Below are 21,148 nucleotides of genomic sequence, written 5' to 3'. Positions count from 1 at the left end.
ATGTTAATTGAAAAATTCTGAATTTTAATGCTTGTACGCGAAAAATATTTTTTGTTCATAAAAAAATTTATAAAATGTGGCTATTAAATAACGGTATTTATTTTTAAAAAAAACTGTTTTCTTTTCTTTCTTTTTCTTGAAAAAAAGTATATAGTTTTAACGTTGCATCCTTAAACGGGATTATTCTGCACATAAGTTTAAAACTTGAAGATCTAGGGCCCCTTATAAGGTTTGAGAATAAACCAATCTATGCCTGGAAATATCAACGTACACAGCTAAGAGGACCTCCCCTGTATTAAACTTGAGTTCAGACGAGTTTGAAACGGCACTTAAATTTTTTTTAAATTTTCGCATTTTGAAATTTTTCAGTAATTATACTCCAAAATTGCATTCAGCTGCTGCTCTATCGTAATCTGATATATATGGCGACCAATTTGTTGAGCTTGATAAGTTAGTCTCCAAATTATTAAAATTACTTAAGATAAGCTATATTTTATAAATTTTTTTACAATAATTACTGAAATACGTAAAATTAACATAATTTAAGATATTGAAGATAATTAAAAGTACAATTTCAAATGCACATTTACATAAATAGAGACGCACGCCTACATAAATTGAGATGCACGATGACGCTTCAGGACATGAATTGCTCTGGAATTCTCATTTGTGATGTACCCATGATGTATGATGTATGATGACGTTATGATGTATAATGATGTTAATTATGATGTACCCGAATTTACAGTTTTATTTTTTTGCAGAACAATAATAAGTTTTGATTATATATTTATGGAAAAATGCCAGTTATAATTTTTTCAGTTATATGGGATAGTTATCATTCTGAAATTTTTCGAAATAAGATATGATTTCAAGAGTTTCAGTAAAAAAATTATTAAATGACATACCAGAATTTTTCCCTGTGGAGACAGAGGATCTATACTAGGAACTATATCAAGAAGTTTAAATATTCTGACAGCGGCCAATTTAGCTTTATTGTAGTCAGGAGCAATTGCAATAGCCTGTCCAACCATCATCATTCCAATTAAAACTCCTTCAAGAACCCTGTTTTTATAAGAAAATAAATTAAAACCAGTCAAATAATATCCAAATGAAGAATAGGTATACTTTGTGCAACGTATGAATAAATCAAAAGAATGTGAATAAAGTATAAGTAATAGCAAAAAAATAAACATACTAATATATGAACAACAATCTTCCTCAGTGTCGGAACCAGAAACTATCCAATCGAAATTCTTAAATAGATCCTTATTATATTCATGCGCTGATTATATTAGTATGTGCAAACTATATATTTCTTTATATATATAGCTAAGGCTATCATAATATTTAAATAAATAAGAACACATGCAAGGCATTGTATTCTTTTAACTCTGTTGTACAAAAATACTGGGAAGCTAGAAAACTAATGGCTTAGTGGATAAACACCTAGTATTTTCAAATAAATAAATATTTAAATAAATAAATAAATGGGCATTAAATATTGAAGTAATAATTGATTGAATACAAGTATTTTAGTTCTCTAAACTTTATTTCTAACTTTAACAAAATTTATTTCGTTAAATCACTTCAACAGTATTTTCCTGAAATCGAATGTATTGAAAATATCTTACTTTAAAAGGTCCTCATATTTCATCTCTTGATCGGCAACTAGTATTGATCCATAATACAAGACAGCAGCATACGAAAAGGGGTTCAGTCCTTGGGCAAAGCCATAAATAAGTCCTCTTATGTGAGCCATCTTTCGCGAATTTCTAAAAATAATGAAAATGATAAACTTATGTTTATTTACTTATTATTCGAAGCGTGCTGAACTGTTATTAACTTTTAGCAGGGGTCTGTCCAGACATTTTGTGAAAGGACCGTTTTTGTAAAATTGTGAAAAAATTACTAGTAATTTGTGAATATAAAATGAACGTTAAGTCACATTCTTTCAACCAGGGTCCGCTTTTGTGAATTTGGGCAAATAGGATCCGTTCTCAGGGGTCTGTTTAGAAGAAATTTGGGTCCGTTAACGGACCATTCGCAAAATATCATCTCATAAAAAAGGACCCTTCACAAAATATTTTAACTTAAAAACGGACCCTTCACAAATTAATTTTTCTTTTAAGTAGCTGCAGAATATTCATTTCGGACAAATAAAGGAAGAAGCTTCTGCTGAAGACAAAATTTAGTTCGTTTACATTTGTCTATCTCCCCCCCCCCTTCCTGGAAAGGGTTTATTCCATTAAGAAAACAATAATTAAGATAAACAAATTTGTGAAGGGTCCGATTAAAAGATAAATTATTTCGTGAAGGGTCCGTTTCTAAGTTAAAATATCTTGTGAAGGGTCCGTTTTTATGAAAAGATATTTTGTGAAGGGTCCGTTAGCGGACCCAAATTTCTTCCAAACAGACCCCTGCTTTTAGGTATTATAAGTTTAAAGAAAAGAATTCGATATGCGACAAATACAACAATCTAAAAATAATATATAAACTGTGGTAAGGACATATGATTCTTAAAAGTCATGAAAATTTGTTCTGTGCCACAACAATTTTTTTTCTTGCGTCAAAGCCAGATTACATTTCGATGAAAACAGCATAAAGTACGAAATTCGAATATTATTTCAATGGTTTCCAACCAGTGAGGATTGAGTATATTCTTCGTTCTCTGTTCTTCATTCTATGTTTAATTTCTACTGCAAAACCCTTTGTATCATCAGAAGGCAAATTTAGGCAATGCTTTCACGAAATCTCTGTGATAAAGAAATGGTGAAAAGTTCAATTTAATTAATAACCCATTTAATTTGTTATTGGGAAAAGTTCATGATGTTTTACAAGATTAATTTCTTTAATTAAAAACTGACCACTGTAAACCACTGTTCTCTAATTTGCAAATCTTTCTAAGTGCTTTCGGATCATTGTTTCCCTCTGTGTCAACTTATCTTTAAGAGTCTAAAGTCTCAATTGCATTACAAATGATGACAACTCAAAGAAGTAAATAGAAATTCGAAAGTGGCCAGCATTAGCAGCATACCGAAAATTAGTAAGGAAAAAACAAACACAGGCATCCTGTTAAACGAAATGTGACAAATACTACACTGGTCTACTATATGAATACCTTTTTTCCCTTCTAGCAATTCTATCAATATTTAGTTATTCCATTTCAAGAACTAGTCTGTTTAAGGAAACTATGAAAGGATTGGTATATTAAAATTTTTCATGCCATTGTTGTCGAATTTTTAAAACGTGTTAAGAAATAATAAAATCTGATTAAATATTTGTATAGTAGTATCTTTATGTTTTAGGTTTTGAAAGTGGACGTGACCTTTTAGCTAAAATGAAAAGAGTGAAAGGATCAAAATAAATTGGGAACCCCTAGAATTTTTTTTATTTATTAACTTTAACAGAAATTAAATGTTTGTACCGCTTTAAGGGGAGTGGATAGAGCAAATACCAATAATGCTAAAACCAATAATCTAAACAAGATATTGCTTTAGTTTTTTCAGAAAATACTTGCATATACATGTTTACACTGTGGTAACAGTTAAGACATATCTTTGGTCGAAATTTTATTAAAAAATTATTAACTAAGAACTTTTAATTTTTAAAATGTTAATAATTTTTGATCAAAAATCGTTCATAACTCAAAAAGTCTTCTGTTAAAGCTAAAACATTATAATAGTATATAACTGATATAATATCAAATATCCCCAAAAAATTTCGAGGCGATATAAGTAATTTTTTAGTAAAGGTACAACGAAAAAGATCAGTTTCAGCATTATTGATATATGCCCCACCGACTCCCCTTAAGAAATCTCCGACTTTTTTAAAAAAAAAAACTAGAAAAGAATTAATAAAAAAACTCAATTTAAAATTTAAATTAGGTATTAAAAGAGATGCATTAAATTTATTAAAAAATCTTTACCATTATGATTTTACAATAACACCGTTTCATTTGCATCATATTATTTAACAAACGTTTTACGTAATCTCTCTTACGTAATCTCATAAGTTTTCATAAAAATGTAGTATTGATTTTTCCTCATCTGATGAAAGAAATTTACATTAGCTTCAGTAAAAATATCTGTTTAATTTGTTCTTGAGTTAAAAAATTAATAATTGCTTCACGCTCCTTAAAAAGATTTAAAGCTTTCATAGCTATTACAGATTATAACTACAGCAATTAATGGTATAAACTAACTTGAGAGGCTTCAGAAGAGCAGAGTAGAATTGGTGGTAGAAGTTTTTTTCTTGATGCAGAGATGCAACAGTGCGTATGCTTTCTATTGCTTCTATTGCTACCTAAATATTAAGAAAATAAACATGTGTCAAGTAATGCTTCTAAATGTATAATTAATGTATGTATTCTAAATGTATGCATAATTTAAAATGCTTGTTAATTAAACAAGCATTTTAAGATATAAACTGAACTATTTTCCGTAAATTGTTTGAAGCGTGAATATATTTAACAAAATAAATGGAGAAAACAACATATTCTAAACACATAATTAAATTAATGGATTTGATCAGTGTTTTCCAAACTTGAATACAAAATCATGGTAAGATTTTTTTATAAATCGTATATAGTATTTATCTGTTACAAATTTGTGCATTTAATAAAGGAAACAAAACCACTATATATGTTTTATTGTCAAGAAAATTTGCATATTTTTTTTAAATATTAAGTTAAATGCATTACATTTTCTATATATTTTTCATGGGTCTTTTGGCATATTTGTAGAAGTAGCTTGTTGTAGCCACATTGCTTGTTTATTTGTATCTATATAGAATTAGTACTTATGACACCTTGATCATATTGTGCATGATCTGTACAATTCTATTTGGATTGGCAAGTATTAATAAAAAATAACACTAATTAAAAATTTTTTCAAATCAAATGATCGGGGTTTAAGGTTTTCATTTAAAATTTTATCTTAAGTAAACATTAATATATTTTTTATCAAAATAATTCAGAAGGAGTGTAGGAAAGAAATAGTATAGCGTTTAGAATAATCTCTATGAGTATGATATCCATTTTAAAGTGGAACTAATTTAGTAAATTTTTAGAGGAAACCATGTGACACTAATTTACTTTTTAGAAGACTTAAACTTTCAGTTTATAACTCAAATAAAAAAGATTTTTATTTAGAGTTTGCTTTGCCATATATTAATTGGTTTAGGAAATTTAATTCATTCATTTTTAACACTTAAGATTTCATCAACTTGTTTTTTTAGTAACGTTTTTAAGGTCTCCCTCAAGTTAAACATTCCAATTATTCATTCAAGTTTTCGACTTTCTTTCCGTTTTTTCCATTATTTATTTCTTTATATTAAAATGTATATATTCAATTATACTAATAATCAATGATTTGCTCATTTATTTTATTTGTTTATTTATTTATTTATATCGTTTAACTATTCTTGTATCATACACTTATTCTTTCAAGCATTATTTGAATTTATTCAATCGATTTAATTCAATTACTTTCCTTAATCAATTTATTAAAATGCATAGGCATCGTTGGTGGTGGGGCTTTAGTATATGTCTCCCGAAATAATTAAAAATCTATAAAAATATTCCCCAATATTTCTGACAAATAACGAAATTTTTTGCGAACTGTCGATTTAAATTGCTTAAACTTAAAAGCACGAAAGAGATAAAAAAAATAAATAATAATTTTGTTGGTAATTAGCACATTTAAGAATTTTTTTTCTTGTGTCTAAGATTTAGAGAACTATTGTAAATATGTAATTTAACTTCGTTCCCCTCAAAAACTGGATTCTATATCGACGAGCATGCTAAAAATATGCACTATTAGCAAACGTGAGATTTTAAAAAAGTAGAGTTAAATAAGTATGTTACAGAAAAAATAAGAATAATTATTTAGAATTTTTCAAGTTGAAATCTATTTCAAATATTTTCCGTAGAATCAGAAAAGATATCGTGCACAATATTTATACTTAAAGAAAACACACGTGAAAAGTTTTTCTTAAATATTTCATGCATTTTTATTGTTAAAATTATTACCTTTGATGCGGCCTCTGTTCCAGCCTTTTCACTTGTTGATTGACCAGACACAACTATTCCTTCAAAATAAGCACCCAAGAGAACGAAAGGCATGAAAGCCAATGTAAGACCACCAAGTCTTGCATCATACCACATCGCAAGAATTATTCCAAATACAAAAGTTGAAAGAGCTTGAAATAAGGTTGACATTCTTGCACCGGTAGCCTAAAAGTTTCAATATATCTAATAAATGAATTTATGCTAATCAATATTTAAAAGCACACGCAATTTGAATATTAAATGGTATATATTTTTTGTTACATTTTTCCTTTGTCTATTTGGAAGATGTGTTAAGCACTATACCGTCCACTATGTTTAGTGAAAAATGTGATTACTGTTACAATTGTAATAAACAACCAATAAATTATTATTGATATTTCTATTTTATAAATTGTTATTAATATTTCTATTTAATAAATTATAATTAACAATATTATTTAATAAATTATCAATAAATTCTAAGCCATTAACTATCATTAAAACATTTGAGATTTGATTTGATTTTATATTTTTAAGCAATTGACTTATAATTCTTAAAAAACTTATTTGACAGTAATTTTAAAATTTTGCATTGGATGTGGACCGAAATTATTTTAAATTTTAATACAGTTTTGTATGGAATTAAATAACCAACTGACAATATTCGTTTCAATTAATAATTTTTCTAAAATTTTTTGTTAATGAATTCAAATAAATTTACCCCTTGAACTTTTGAAGCATCTGAAGTCAGGCGAGAACAAAGAGCACCAACACTGTTTTTAGAATTGTCGAAGAAACTCATATCCTATTAAAAAAAAATGCTTTGTATTAAGGGAATTGAATTTTAATCTTAGCTTTAAACAGTAAATATATATTAATTACAAACCTGAGTAATTATGTTGGCAAACACCATTTTTCTTAACCTTGAAGTTAGTTTTTCGCCAGCAACAGAAAACATAAACATCTGAAAATGGGTCATACCGTAAGTAAAATATGAAATAAATGGAAACTTGTAACTATGCAACAATAACACATTTATTAGTTTGCTTGTTTATTTTATCATTCTAACTGTGAAGATTTTAAGATATAATAAATGCTTCTCAGCTTTAACATCATTAGATATTAAATCAAAGGTTATTAAATAAGAGTAATTAATTTTTTATTACGATGATAGGAAAGATGCAATTGGTATTAAAAGAGTAATTAATTTTATTTGTTTGATAACTATAAGAAAGCTAAAGTATATATTTTTTTCATTGCATCAGAAACAATTGTTAACAATCCATTAGATTTTAAGTAATCCATTAATATAACGAGTTTTATAGATACATTCGAAGGTGGTTAGTTTCAGTATATTAAATATGGTTGAATCAATGAGTTCATATAAAAGAATTATTAAACGAATAAAAATAGTAGATTTCATCCACTGTACATGAATATTAGATTTGACCACAATTTCTGAGAAAGATTCTCATATATCATTGTCTCCTATATCATTCCCCTATATCTATAATATTCACTGATATCTCCAAATCAATAAATATTTTTTTTATTGGTATTCTAAATTAGAACACCAAAGTAATTGAAAAATAAAAAAGTGAAATATAACAGTACACTATGTATCATTAAGAATGAAGTTTATTTCATTACCTGTAGAAAAGTGCAGATAAAAGATGTAATTCCTAATACTACAAAGATGAGACACCAAAAGTTAGTTTCATCAGTAATTTTATCAGGTGGTTTAGCTAAAACCTATAGAAAAATTGAAATTGTCAAAAAAATATTTTTGCGAATAATTGCAAGCACTACTTTACGAGAGCTCTTTGATAATGCTATACATCAAAGTCTGAATTTAACAAATCAACAGCTGCCTCTAACGCGGAATTAATACTAAAGAAAACTTTGTGGTATAAAAATATTAATTCTGAAATAAAAACAACTATATAAAAACTTTTCAAACGTATGATACTACATCATCCGTAACGTTGCAAAATAGGATAAGGAAATGTAACAGAATGTCATTAAATTTTACATTTGATTTTTTTTTATAGTTGTTGTTTATAGTACAGAGCGGTTAAAGGTGCCAACTTTCAGAGATATAATTAAAGTAAGAGTAGTGAATTTTTGGAGGCAGAAGGTGATTCCAATGTGGAAATTTATCGTTGAACGTTTGCTGCTTGTGGCAAAAATTCTCTAGGACAAATGGCTTGGATCAAATGATGTGAAAGTTTTCGTGGTGGGTGTGCATTAAGTATCTGCTAAACCCCGTTGCGTCAAACGCAATGATTTATTAGGAATTCGTAACTACTGTAAAAAAATAGTTAAAGGTGATTAAATAGTCTTGTGACATTTGGTCAGCACTTTGCCTGACGTGAGTAAAAGATGTCGCAATCACGTTCTGTGAATAAAAATCAACTATATTGCGTTGTTCTGCTCTGGACACATCTCTAAATTCTCTAAATGCTCTCATGTTAACTGGTTAGCCAGTTATATACAGTATTCAGCTATCACTAAAGTCTTTCAGACACTACTTCACACGAACTCTAAAAGTTCAGTGAACAATCAAAATATAAAACCGTTTTGGAAAATTATTGTAATATTAGAAAATTTAGTTTAAAATAGCTCTCCCCAGAATTTTCACACAGTGCAGATGTGCCGTGCTGGGTGTAGGGAAACGGTTCCTGTCTAAGTCCATACAGAAAAAACAAAGAAAAGCATATGATGGGAAGACAAATGATTGAGAAGGAATATTGAGGAAAGAAACAGATTTTCGATTTCCAAATTTCATTTTCTCTCAACATCAAACATTTTAAATAATTAATAATAATTAAAATTTTTAGGGAACGTAAATAAATTCATCTGAGATTCATGTGCATTTTTATGTTCACGATTTTAATCGTATGCTTACACCCGAAAAATTTAAAAACTTGAAAATCGTTTTTTCACAAACCGTCTCGACGCCCTTAAACTTCATATATTAGTATATGGACAGTAAAAACAATTTTAACTCCGAGTATGCAACAAAAAAAAATAGTCACAAAATTATTTTAAGAGAACATATTTTTTTAAAAATAATAAAAAATCGCAGAATTATAAATTCGTAATCATACCCCCAAAATAGATCCAAATATGATACCAAAAGCAGGCATATGCAAGCCCATGCACATTGCAGCCAGTCCTCCAATGACAGCAAAAGGCCATTCGGGTGCTGAAACTTGTAATAATCTAGTTTTGGGTGGATCAGCTTTCTCCTCTTCCTCCTCGTCCTGAGCTTTCTAAAATTATTAAATTATAGAACATTTCATGACTCATAATAAGTAAATATTACCAATTATTGGTACTTCAAGTACGTGATGCATAATTAATATGCTATTTCTGCATAATTCACTATTTGTTTTATTTTATTTTATGACCACCGTTGAACAGCCGACACAATTTTTAAGTTTATGACTACTAATCTTCAACGCCGCAGCTTTGTAATTTTGAAACAATCCAGAAGACAAGGAAACTCCTGGATCAGTACCCCCAGAGGTATTGATTTGTTATGGGAACATGGAGGACTTTGAGACTCGACAGATTTAACGTGCATCAGTCACCATTTACGACACCGGGAGTCTCCGAACGGTGGGGACCGAACCCACGAACTCTTGAACATGTGCCCGGCACCCCACCGACCAGGCTATTCCAGTCTAGTAGCGACAATTTATCTGAATTATTGTTGCACCGCACCTGTGGCCCTGCTACAAGGGGAGTATTAGTTGAGCTTTATTTTATTATATTTTTGTTCTCTAAAGGAGTGTTTATAGTAGAGGCCATATTTTCTTTGTATTCTGATAATAAAAAATATACGGGCCGTGGTATCTCTGTGGTTAGAGAATCGGAAACCAATCTAGAGGAACTGGGGTTCGATCCTTGACTCCATTTAGACCTATCGAGTACATGCGATACAGGTGCTCGTAAAATCTGTGGAATCAAATGTCCTGTAGTCGGTCTCTGAGCAGTAACATGTATACAATGATCTTGAAGAAATTTCCTTCCCCTTCAGATTTATGTCTAAATTGGGGAAGTGACCTCACGAATGAATAGTGCTGCCATCTCTTTGTGGAGTTCTGAGCTAAGACGTACTTTCCCCATTGCGGTGCTTTCATGTCAAACGAAAATAGCAAGTTAAAGAAAAACGTTATCGAAACTTTAAAAAAAAAACTGAAGAGAAAGACAAGGCTATGTATCATATTAATTTCGATCGATCGATAAATCGATAAATAAAACTTTATATATTTGTTATTTTTACTAACACCTTTTCCTATATTGATTCGAAAAATTTAGACCATATTAGTTTTTTTTTCATTTTGCTAAACCCCTAAATAGATATACCTTTAATACGGAACCTAACTTTTAACTAATTGTAATCAAAGTCGAGCAACTGTTCTCGACTCTGATCCCGAAAAAATTGTCATCGAATTTCGACTACACAGCTTTAGTTTCAATTACATAGATAATAAAAGTTTAAAGCATGTGAAATTGAGCAAATTTTTTCTATCTTCTTACCACTGATCCTTCTTTTTCAGCACTGTAGGCAGAAATTTGGCGACCATATCCACTTACTACTGATATTTGGCGATCAATGCCACTTGATATTTGTCGATGCATGCCTGGTCTTGGAATGCTGGCCGAAGAAAGACGTCTTTGAAGACTAGTATCTGATGATATACTTAAAGCACGGGCTCTGTCTTCAATGAGCGGTAGATCGTCATCCTCTTCTTCTTCCTCTTCTGCATTACTAGTCTTAAAAAAGAAAATTTACACAGCAATTGAGTACACCTGCATTATGTATTGGTAAAAAGTCTATTAATTTGAAATCTTTCTACCTGTGTAACAACTAAATCATAATAAAGACCTTTTCTTTTCATTAATTCGTCATGTGTACCAGTCTCTTTTACATTTCCTTCTGATAAAACAACAATTTTATCTGCTGTTCTAATCGTTGAAAGCCTGTGTGCAACAACAATTGTTGTTCTACCTTTGCGAGCCTGAAATTGAAAAGTATTTTATGAAGAATATATACAAATGCAAAGAAACGTTTATAATCTGACAGAAGGTCTCTAGTAATCTGTTTATTTTAAGAACACTTGATAAAAATAAGAATGAAGTGATAACTGCCTGTATGAAGAAGTTATTTACAAACATATGTAATTCGAAACAAAATCTTATGCTAAAGTTATATTTAAGATAAATAAAGTAGGTTTTGAAAATTTTCATTTATTTATTATAATTTTATAGCTATCCAAGTTTTACTAACCAATATAAATAACGAGAAAAGCTTTTGCACGTCATACGACAAATAATCCGGTTTTGAGATAGTTTGTAATTTCCCTTTGGCATTTTATTCCGATTAGTGACATGAAATTAATGGACATGAAATTATTATTATGGACATGAAATTAATTGGTAAAACTTCATGATTCAGTTTTACTTAATAGCTGCAAAATCACAAAAACTAGTGGATCCTATTAATGAGAAATTATAAATCAGAATGTATTTTTCCTTTTTTTTGTTGCAAAATACGTTTAATGCTTTTCAGCGTGACGTTTCATTATTACTCAAAATAATTTTGTTAATTTATTTATTACTGTATTGAGAAAATATCTAATAAATAAAAAAAAATATTTAACACATAAATTATTCCTTTGCTAATCACACTTATATCTGAGGTTTGAACATTGGGCATATTAATACTAAGACACTGAACTATCATAGTGAAGAACTGGAATCCAATCCTCAGCAGAGGCTTAAAGCCCATCCAGCTTCAAATCGATGGGCCTGTCCGAGAAGTAAATGAAGGCATATGAGCTATGCAGGCCACATTATTACAATCATCTCCTGTCATGAAAAAAAGGGGTCACGTTGTCATTAACATCCACACCCCTCTGAGCTGTTTCGGAATGCTTTTACATATTGATACATAATTTATAATAATAATGGATATACAAATTTCTAATAAATAAAAAAACATATTTATGCATTTATTAATTCAGTCTAAAAACACACCAAAATTTGATGACAAATTGGTAAAACATAACAACTGATTAATCTCGGAAATTATTTAAATAAAGAAAAAATCGTTTAAATAATTCATTAGATTGACTTACAAATACACTTATTGAATTGCTACAGGTTAATACATTGTTAAATATTCTTTCGAAATTTCTAAATATAATATGTTTGCAATAGCTAAACAGAAATAATTTAAATTTTAATAGTCTTAAAAAGTACACATACATGATTATTTTTAAAATCATAACGATTTATTAATAAATTGTTGGTGAAAAGATGCTAAACTTTAAACTTTGATTTGGTTGTCATTGCAATAATAGCGCAAAAAAACATTTAGTTTACAAAAAGTTATTTCACGACTATCGTCCATGCATTTAATGAAAAAAAATCTAAAACTTTTGCTTAATTTCTCAATATTGTTTCCATATTTTTTTCTCTAGTCAGTTTTTATGATGAATAAAAGTGGAAATACCAGGAAATGTTAAATAATGGTTTACATTATCTTAATGAAATTAATATAATGAATATAACAATATTAATGCCTTTCTAACATTATTAAAAACTTTGAGTCATAGTTTTATTGTTTTTTTGCATTATATTTTTATTGAATTTTATGTAAAAGACAATTAATTTTTAAGGAACTTAAAAATGAACTTGTGATAAAATTAAATCAGGTTGAACTATGATAATAAATAGTAAAATGTGAACCGTTATCAATTTTCCTTAATATATATCAACCAAACAAATCAATGAATTCTTTTCATCCAAATAAAATTACATTCAAAATAATCAATAATACAATAAAATATTTACACGAAAAATAAATCAAATAAATATTGAGATAAACTATCAATTCAAAAGGAACTTTCTTTGTAAATAATGCACATTTCTTGCTGTTTTCCTACAAAATATTTAATAATGCCTGAAAGTATTAAAAAGAGAAAGTTTGTAATTCATTTTAATGGAGGGAATTAAGAAAATAATGATAATAAAAGACCAAAGTCCACAAGCAGCGAAATAAAATAGATAAAAAAAATATACACTTGACAAAATACAGTGCAATAACTTTTTTATTATCTGTATATTTTTAAACAAAAATAAAGAAATTATATAAATGACAAATATGTTTATCTTCTTCATTCATTTCTGCAAGGCCATTCATATCTTAAGCACTCTTCCCTTCCGTAAAAAACATGTCAAACCATGGAAATGATAAATGTGTGGGACTGCACGCGAGAATATACAGGAAAACAATTACTCTCTTATCTATTAGAAAAAAAGGACGTTTCGTTGACAGTTATTACCGTTTTAGATAGTACATTTGATAGCAGTTTCCCTAAGAAAAAAATTAATAAACAAATAATTTGAAGTAAAAAAAAGAGTCAGAGATATTTCGATTTCCATTTATAAGACCACTTCCCTCGCCATCTTGGATTTTAAGTTAAATTTATAAATTTTTTTCGTTTCCCCGTCGTTTTGAAACTCTAATCAATTTTTTAAATATTGAGTTATCATTCGTCAGCAACGCATATTTAGAAAAAATAATAATTAATGTCGTTGTTTTAATTAGGAGAAATAGCGGTTGATAATTTTCAGAAACTTTATGGCTTTCTTTTTTTTCAAAAATGTAGAGCATTCAAAATGTAGAGCCATCAAATGTAAGCATGCGGTTAATTATTTTGATTAAGAGTCCTCCATTCTCACTGTCTTAGATTTTTAAGAATATATTATAGTTTTCTCGTTTGTTTGTTTCTCTGTTTGTGGTTCTTAATAGACTTCGTAATATAGAGTATTACTCACCTATTATATATAATTAGAAAAATTGAAAAATACTTTCATCTCTAGGATATATAGCGGTTGATAATTTTCAAATTCTATACGTTTTTTTTCTTCAAAAAAGTAGAGTATTTACCTAATGCCGATAATTATTTTGATTAAAAGGTTTCTACCCTCAGTATCCTGGATTTTAGGTAATTTAAATTATTAATGTTTGTTTCATTTATACTTTTTCGTACGTAACAAGTTTTTGAATAAATATATAGTATTATTGGACAGCATAATACCTTTTAAATAAGTAGGGAATAACGGAGTTGTTTTATTAAAATAAAAGAAGTAGAACTTGATAATTTTAGAAATTCTATGAATTTTTTCTCAAAACTTTAAAGCAATAAAATAATGCGACTTGTTGTTTTGAGTAAGTAATATAAAACTAGACTTTCTTAATTTTTTAAAATTTAATTTAATTGCAGTCTAAATTGATGAAAACCTATTAAGATGGCTCTAAGGCTTTTACACTAATTGGATAAAAACAACGATGCTAGTTAAAAAACTAAAAATAAGAAAATGGATACTATTTAACTACCTATCAAACACTATTAATTGCAGAATTGTATTGTCATAATTTTGTCAGAAAAAAAATATATAAAATACGCTTTATATCTCAAATTGTGATTGGGTGGCGCCCTTGTTCTTTATATGTACCGAAAGATAATCTCAAATAAATTAAATATCCATCATCAATATATTTGTAAAAATTAAATGAAGAGGATTAAAAGTATATTTTAGCATAAGAAATGAAGTGAAATTTTCGGACTCAAGAAAAATTATGCGCATTAACTTTAACCACTTAAAATAATTTTTTGTAAAAAAGTTGAGCGTTCAAAAATAGATACATTAAAGAGCGTCGAATTCTACAAAGTGCGCAGATAATTCTGCCATAACTAAATGGCAACAATGGGTTTAATTTGATACAAACGACTAAATTAATAGTGCTATGATTTAATTGGGTATAATATGAAAAAAGCACAACTACTTCCACTTACTAGGAATAACATTTACCTTTTAGCTTAATTAATAAACTGAGTTTTAAATATGCTTACTAAATTCATAAACTTCGGTAAAACAACAGCATAAATTATTTCCAAAGGAACTAGACTAATACAATTCCAACCTGGAGAGTAGCGACTTATAACAAGACACTTTATGCTTTTACTTGTTGCTAGAAATCAGGTTCGCAGAAAATGCTGTTTACTAGTTAAATTTAGTAGGAATAACACGATCTGTGAAGTAGGCTATAGTATACCCAAATAGATATTCGACATGATTGATAGTGCAGAGTTGAAATTTCTAATCATTAAATATTAACGTAAAGATCAACTTTATTTCCGAAATAAAACAGTTTTAAATACTTATTTAATTTCATTATACGAACCTAAAGAAGCTTTACCCAGTTTAATATTTTAGAATTTTCAATCATGACAAGGAGAGGACATTATTGTCCATACCTATATAGGTTGTTTACGCCTGCGATTAAAAGATATTAGTAAATGAACTAGAGTAATTGTGTTTTGGCACATTAAGAATTATTTAAAATTTTCTTATCAATAAATACTTCTTTGTCTATTACCTGATCTAGAGCTGCTTGAACTACAGCTTCACTTTCAGTATCCAACGCTGAAGTTGCTTCATCTAATAATAATATTTTAGGATTTTTAATTAAGGCACGTGCAATAGCAATTCTCTGTTTCTGACCGCCACTCAGCTGAGTTCCACGTTCTCCCACAAGAGTATTGTATTTCTATTTAAAAATAATTACATATGAGAACATATATAGATTAAACGAAACGCTGAATTGAGACGAGTAAATGTCTTAGGACTTACTAATGGTAAGGCATCAATGAAGTTATGCGCATTAGCAATTTTAGCAGCAGTCTCAATTTCTTCTTGTGTTGCGTCTAGTTTACCATATTTAATATTTTCTAAAATTGTTGTCGAAAATAGTACAGGCTCTTGCCCAACGAGACCTATATGGTCTCTTAACCAACCAACGTTCAAATCTTTGACATCTGTGCCATCAAGCTCAACCTAAAAAAAATCAATCATCTTAAAATTGAATATAATTTTCATTAATAAAATGAATAGTTTGTGCGTCTCCCTTATAACTCCAGAACAATTTGCACTAGCGTCCTCAAACGTTGACAGGAGCATCAAGAGATAGTTTTGGTCCCTGATCATAATATTCTTTAAATTGTTTCAGCTAGATTGTTTTAAAGTCAATATTTCAGTTAGATTGTTCTAAAGAGGCGTTTGAATTTCTCATTGATTTAGCAAAAGCCATATATTTTAAAGATAACATCAGTGTTAGATTCATATAGCTCAATTTAATTTAAAAAACTGTTTAAAATTCGTTAATATTAAATTATTTTTTTTCATTATGTCAAGTTATTCACTATGTTGCTGGATTGCTGATACGGAACAGCTTGAATGGTAAGAGAAGTCTGCAGAATTTACCCTGAGGTTAAGTTCAGCTCTTAAGTTTATCATCAAACTCAATAGAAATAACTCTGTATTTTAAAAAAAATAATTTAAACATATCTAATAGTTTTAAATTTTAGAAAAAAAAGATTTTTTAAATTATTTTATTAAATTTCCTAACATTTACACCATTTAAAGAATGTTTTTTTATTTTTTTTATTTTGAGAAATGAAATTTGAATGCTTTTTTTTAGTTGTTAACGCCAAGAATCTAGGGTGTAAACGAGCGTTTGGAAGAGTTATAATGTTAGAATTCAGGGTAAGTAACCGATAAAACTCCTTGATTCTGGTAAATTTTGTCAATCGTAGGCAGGTCAATAGCAGTACCATTAAGGAAAATGATACCAAATTCAGTTGATCTTTATTTTAATGCGATGAAGTACTAAGAACCCATTTTGCTTCGTATAATAACATGAAATCTCCGTAAAGGGCAACAAATAATAATAATAAGTACATAAAAAAAATTAGAATAGCTTATTTAATTGTTTTGGTATATGTCTTTCAGTTTTAGGCATGTTGTTTAATACTGATTGTTGTAGTATTGTTTAATACTTATTTATTGATTATTTTCTTTTTCTACACGCCGAGCGAAGCGCAGATATTCAACTAGTAAATAATAAAATGTAACCGAAATGTTTTTTTCGAAAACATTTCGGTTACATTTAGTAATTTCAATGCAAAGTTAACAAGGAAAGAATATTTTATGATAAATAAATAATGTATTTCTTTTTCAGAAGATAAATTTTATCACCTTTTGAAAAACTGTTATGTAAATTTGATGTGATAACAAAAACAAGTGATATCTATATATATATTTCTCTTACACGACACCAAAAAAAGGCCTCATTACAACTCCCCGAATGGGAACGTTAGAAAATCGACCAATGATTGCTGCTAAAAATGTTACATGGCAAATCTAGTGGGGTGACTCAACATATAGCGCTTTTAAAAACGGAAACAATAACCAGAGTGAGCATTATCAGGTTGTTCAATTCAGCTGCGGCAATCTCATACTATTAAGATAGGCAGAAGTGAGTAGTAGATCTCTATTTGAGTATTTTGTCGAAAGCGCTTTTCTGAAGTACTTTGTACAACTAAATAAGATTCTTTTCATAACACTTAAATATTTACTTTATTTTCTTCATATATAGAGATAACAGTCGGCAAAGAATTCGGTTAGGTTAAAAAACATTTCGCTAAAAAAAGAACGAATTCTAAAATAAATAAAAATAAACAACTTAAAAAATAAAAATGCTGTTGCCAGCCATAGAATTTTTTGAAAGTTAACTTAGCAACATAAATCAAAATGACTTAGATGCGTAACTAGATCAAAATTATGATACCTGAGCGCTTGACGTAACAAATCCTTCAATTCTATAAGTGTTGTATCGCCAAATGCCCAAATTAACAATTGCAATTTCAAATTAATATTGAAATGTACAGGTTTAGAATTTTCTACAGTGAAAAGTTTTCGGAACTTCAGTATTCAAAAAAGTATACAAAAGCTAGACGTTAAGAACGAATCCAATGAGCGAGCATAGCGAGCATTGGATTGCGAAGCAATCTGAAATGAACTGCGAAAGCAGTTCCGGGGGTTGGCGAGCGCCAGCGAGTAGGGGGCGAAGCTTCCTAGTATTAAGTTAAAACAAATAAAAGTTTCATCTGAAATATATAAATAAAAAAAAATAACGATATAAATTTTTTCCAGTGACCTTTAACAAAAAGAATCTAAGGATTTGCATTAATAAAAAAAAATTTATTAGTTTTTCGCAACGAATAAAAATAATAAAATTCAACTAAATATGTTCGGATAATCATTCTCAGCATAGATTTTCTTCCCTTTTTCAGTTTTATTTTCTCGGAAACCATAGTTTAGCTCAGTCGTTTTCAGTTCATGAATATAGTAAAATCTAATCTAGACTCCACTCTAGACATAGGAATTCAAATGAATTCAACTATGAATTCAACCTGACATAAAACTCAACATTAAGACTAACCTAACTAAACCGATATGATGATATTTTCATTCCGATAACCAATATAATGTTTCCATTCTCCATTAATTCACTGTATATTAATGAAATAATAAATGAACTTTAGATTATTGCATATTTTTAAAACAATTATTACTCATTCGTTAATCTGCTCGAAATCGCAGATGAAATATATTAACTTAGTCTCGGGGCTCCACCCAAATAAAGTCGATAATTTAGTGTTTCACTGCTGAAAAAACGGCTGGTGTAAGTTATCTGCCTACAGAAAAGAAACTACTGTCAAAAAAACATAATAGACAAAATATATTTTATAAAGCTTTGGCAAATTCAATTTTAAACAACGACTTTAAAGGGAAGGAAAGATTTCTTTTTTAGTCACACTTCAAAAAAAAAAAAAAAAAACGATGAGCGTGTCATAAATATAATAAACTTCTGTCACTACCGAAAAATCTCTCCGCGTCTTTCAAACGAGATGTAGTCTCCTGCATTTTATTATTATTTTAGACGTGATAAAAATAGAATATTGTCTCCTCTATTTGAAGAACGCAGTTTATAATTTTTTTTAATATTTTTTTTAAAAATTTGATACTGATTGCGGTTTTATGACTTTAACATAGTATTGAATTTAAATAAGGTGGTAATCTAAAATCAAATAAAAATTCACGTAAGGAAAAAAATAATTTGAAATAAATACCTATTTTTATACTAACGAAACTTACACTTCCTGAATCAGTATCGTAAAATCTTAGAACAAGTTGAATGATGGTGCTTTTTCCGCATCCACTTGATCCAACTAATGCTACAGTCTCTCCCGGAGCAACATCCAGTGACATATTTTTTAATACCTAAAAACAATTATATCAGATATGAGTAAAAAGAACTTTATGCTCATTTTTATAAAATTTTGGATTAATTGTTTTCATAATTAACATACTGCCACATCTTTCCTAGCTGGATAATTGAAGTTTACATCCCTAAGAGTTATGACCCCTCTCAAAGATCCTGGTCTTAATCCTTCCTCAGAGCTGCTATCAATAACTGGTTTCTGAAAAGCAATTTTTTAATATTTTATTGAAAAAGATACATTTAATTGGAATTTGCATTTTCATGTAATTGTAGAAAATAATTGATAAATAGTATAAGTTTTTTTTCCATAAGAATTTCTTTTTTAATTATGGAATGACCTATGTCATACAGACATCTGAAGGGCAGATTTGTTGGCCACTTTTCCAGGACAACATATTAGGTGGGCTAACGTTGCTCCTACATTAAGGACAAATAGTTCAGAGAATGAAATAGCACCCATGGCCTTGTCTGGGCTTCGAACCCAGAAACTTTCTGATGCAAGGCCAGTTCCCTGACTCCTACACATGCCGGTCGGCATTTTAATGAAGTTAAAGCTATCAATTTGTTATTAGATTTGAGTCAAGTTGATAAATTATTTTTATAAACAAGTTATCAAAAGTTAATTGCTGTCATCTACTGTCACGAAATGTTATCATAAGTATTGCATGAACTGTAATATGAAAGGAGTTTCTAAAAAAATATAGACATATGCAAAAATTACTGAAATTCACAAAACTCCAACAATATTTTACAAAATATTCAAGATTTTAAATAATATAAGCAGTAAAAAAATTACCTGTATCTGAAAGCAAAAAAAGTGGCAACTACTTTACTCTAAAATGCTGTTCTATTTAGGTCTCAACTAACTACACCAAGAATCAAGAATAGTTCCAGGTGTAATTAAATACGTAGAAAATTCTTTTAAACTATTTGGTGTAAAGTAGCCACTACCATGTTTATTATTCAGTAACACTAAATTTTATAATTATAGTAGGATAAGATACGCATAAGCGTCTATAAAATTATTTTTAAGTTACCATATAAAGCAAGAATCATTATTTTAGGAAACATATATGCAATATTTCTTACAATAAATTTGTTTATCAAACATACGCGCAACACTGGGCGAATATCAATAGGAATTCGAACAAAGTTTATAAAAACCGAAGCAGAAAAGAGAAATTAAATATTATAAAATTATTTAAAACAATAGGAAGATTTTTTGAGAATGCAATTAATACGACTAAAAACTTACACACATTTAAAAACAGTTTTCTTACTTGTTTCTATGAAATGTCTGCTAGACAAAGTCAAAGTTTCAATTTGTATAAAAACGATTGCAAACAAAAAATATCTATCGTCAGACGTATCATCTGACACCATAATTCAAGTACAAAGATAAAGCATTTGCTTTGGGTTTAATCATTCTTATTTAAGAGCTTAGTTTGAACTACATCCTTTAAAGTAAGCACGGACGCTTGATTCTGTATTAACTTAAAATAACAGAGTGTAATTATTGGAGTTTTTCAACATCTTTTTCCGATAAGTATTACTCCTCAGTTTTACACTGTACTTTTAATGATTTGGTGTTGGGTAAAAACATCATAATCTCTAGATGAATAATAAAAATTGTGAAATGATACACAAACAGACTTGTAAAGTCAATAGTTTGAGTTCTGTTTACATAAATAATACATACCCTTTCAATAATGTGAAATATTTTAGCTGCAGCACCTTTCGCTAGAGCAAACGCTTCAAAATATGGAGATGTTTGTCCAATAAACATCGACGCCGACATAACATTGAAAAATACCTATTAAAGAAATAAATGTTTGTAAGTAGACCATTTCTAAAACAAAATCAATAAGTAAATGTAAAATAAATTATTTACT

The 21,148-nt window shown here is 28.7% G+C and overlaps 1 protein-coding gene across 5 annotated transcripts in view; it reads right to left on the bottom strand.

The window, feature by feature from the left end:
- Positions 1 to 21,148, bottom strand: part of LOC107453350 (ATP-dependent translocase ABCB1) — a 71,728-nt gene that overhangs the window by 9,507 nt on the left and 41,073 nt on the right. For 4 of the 5 annotated variants that reach the window (XM_071177577.2, XM_071177579.2, XM_071177580.2 and 1 more), the window contains exons 8-22: positions 20,956 to 21,069; positions 19,345 to 19,455; positions 19,130 to 19,255; positions 15,764 to 15,967; positions 15,510 to 15,680; positions 10,918 to 11,079; positions 10,598 to 10,834; positions 9,160 to 9,324; positions 7,700 to 7,801; positions 6,936 to 7,013; positions 6,771 to 6,854; positions 6,032 to 6,235; positions 4,205 to 4,305; positions 1,635 to 1,775; positions 909 to 1,065 (exon numbers count right to left, since the gene is read on the bottom strand). In XM_071177577.2, coding sequence (XP_071033678.2) covers positions 909 to 1,065; positions 1,635 to 1,775; positions 4,205 to 4,305; positions 6,032 to 6,235; positions 6,771 to 6,854; positions 6,936 to 7,013; positions 7,700 to 7,801; positions 9,160 to 9,324; positions 10,598 to 10,834; positions 10,918 to 11,079; positions 15,510 to 15,680; positions 15,764 to 15,967; positions 19,130 to 19,255; positions 19,345 to 19,455; positions 20,956 to 21,069 — 2,157 coding nt within the window. The remainder of the gene's footprint in view (positions 1 to 908; positions 1,066 to 1,634; positions 1,776 to 4,204; positions 4,306 to 6,031; positions 6,236 to 6,770; positions 6,855 to 6,935; positions 7,014 to 7,699; positions 7,802 to 9,159; positions 9,325 to 10,597; positions 10,835 to 10,917; positions 11,080 to 15,509; positions 15,681 to 15,763; positions 15,968 to 19,129; positions 19,256 to 19,344; positions 19,456 to 20,955; positions 21,070 to 21,148) is intronic. The other variant, XR_011636155.2, reaches the window with a different exon arrangement.

Source organism: Parasteatoda tepidariorum, chromosome 2 (genome assembly GCF_982258835.1).
Source record: "Parasteatoda tepidariorum strain Cologne lab strain chromosome 2, Ptep-v5.0, whole genome shotgun sequence".
Taxonomy (NCBI): domain Eukaryota; kingdom Metazoa; phylum Arthropoda; class Arachnida; order Araneae; family Theridiidae; genus Parasteatoda; species Parasteatoda tepidariorum.
The sequence above is the reverse complement of the archived record's forward strand: the minus strand, read 5'-3'. Positions and strand labels throughout refer to the sequence as shown.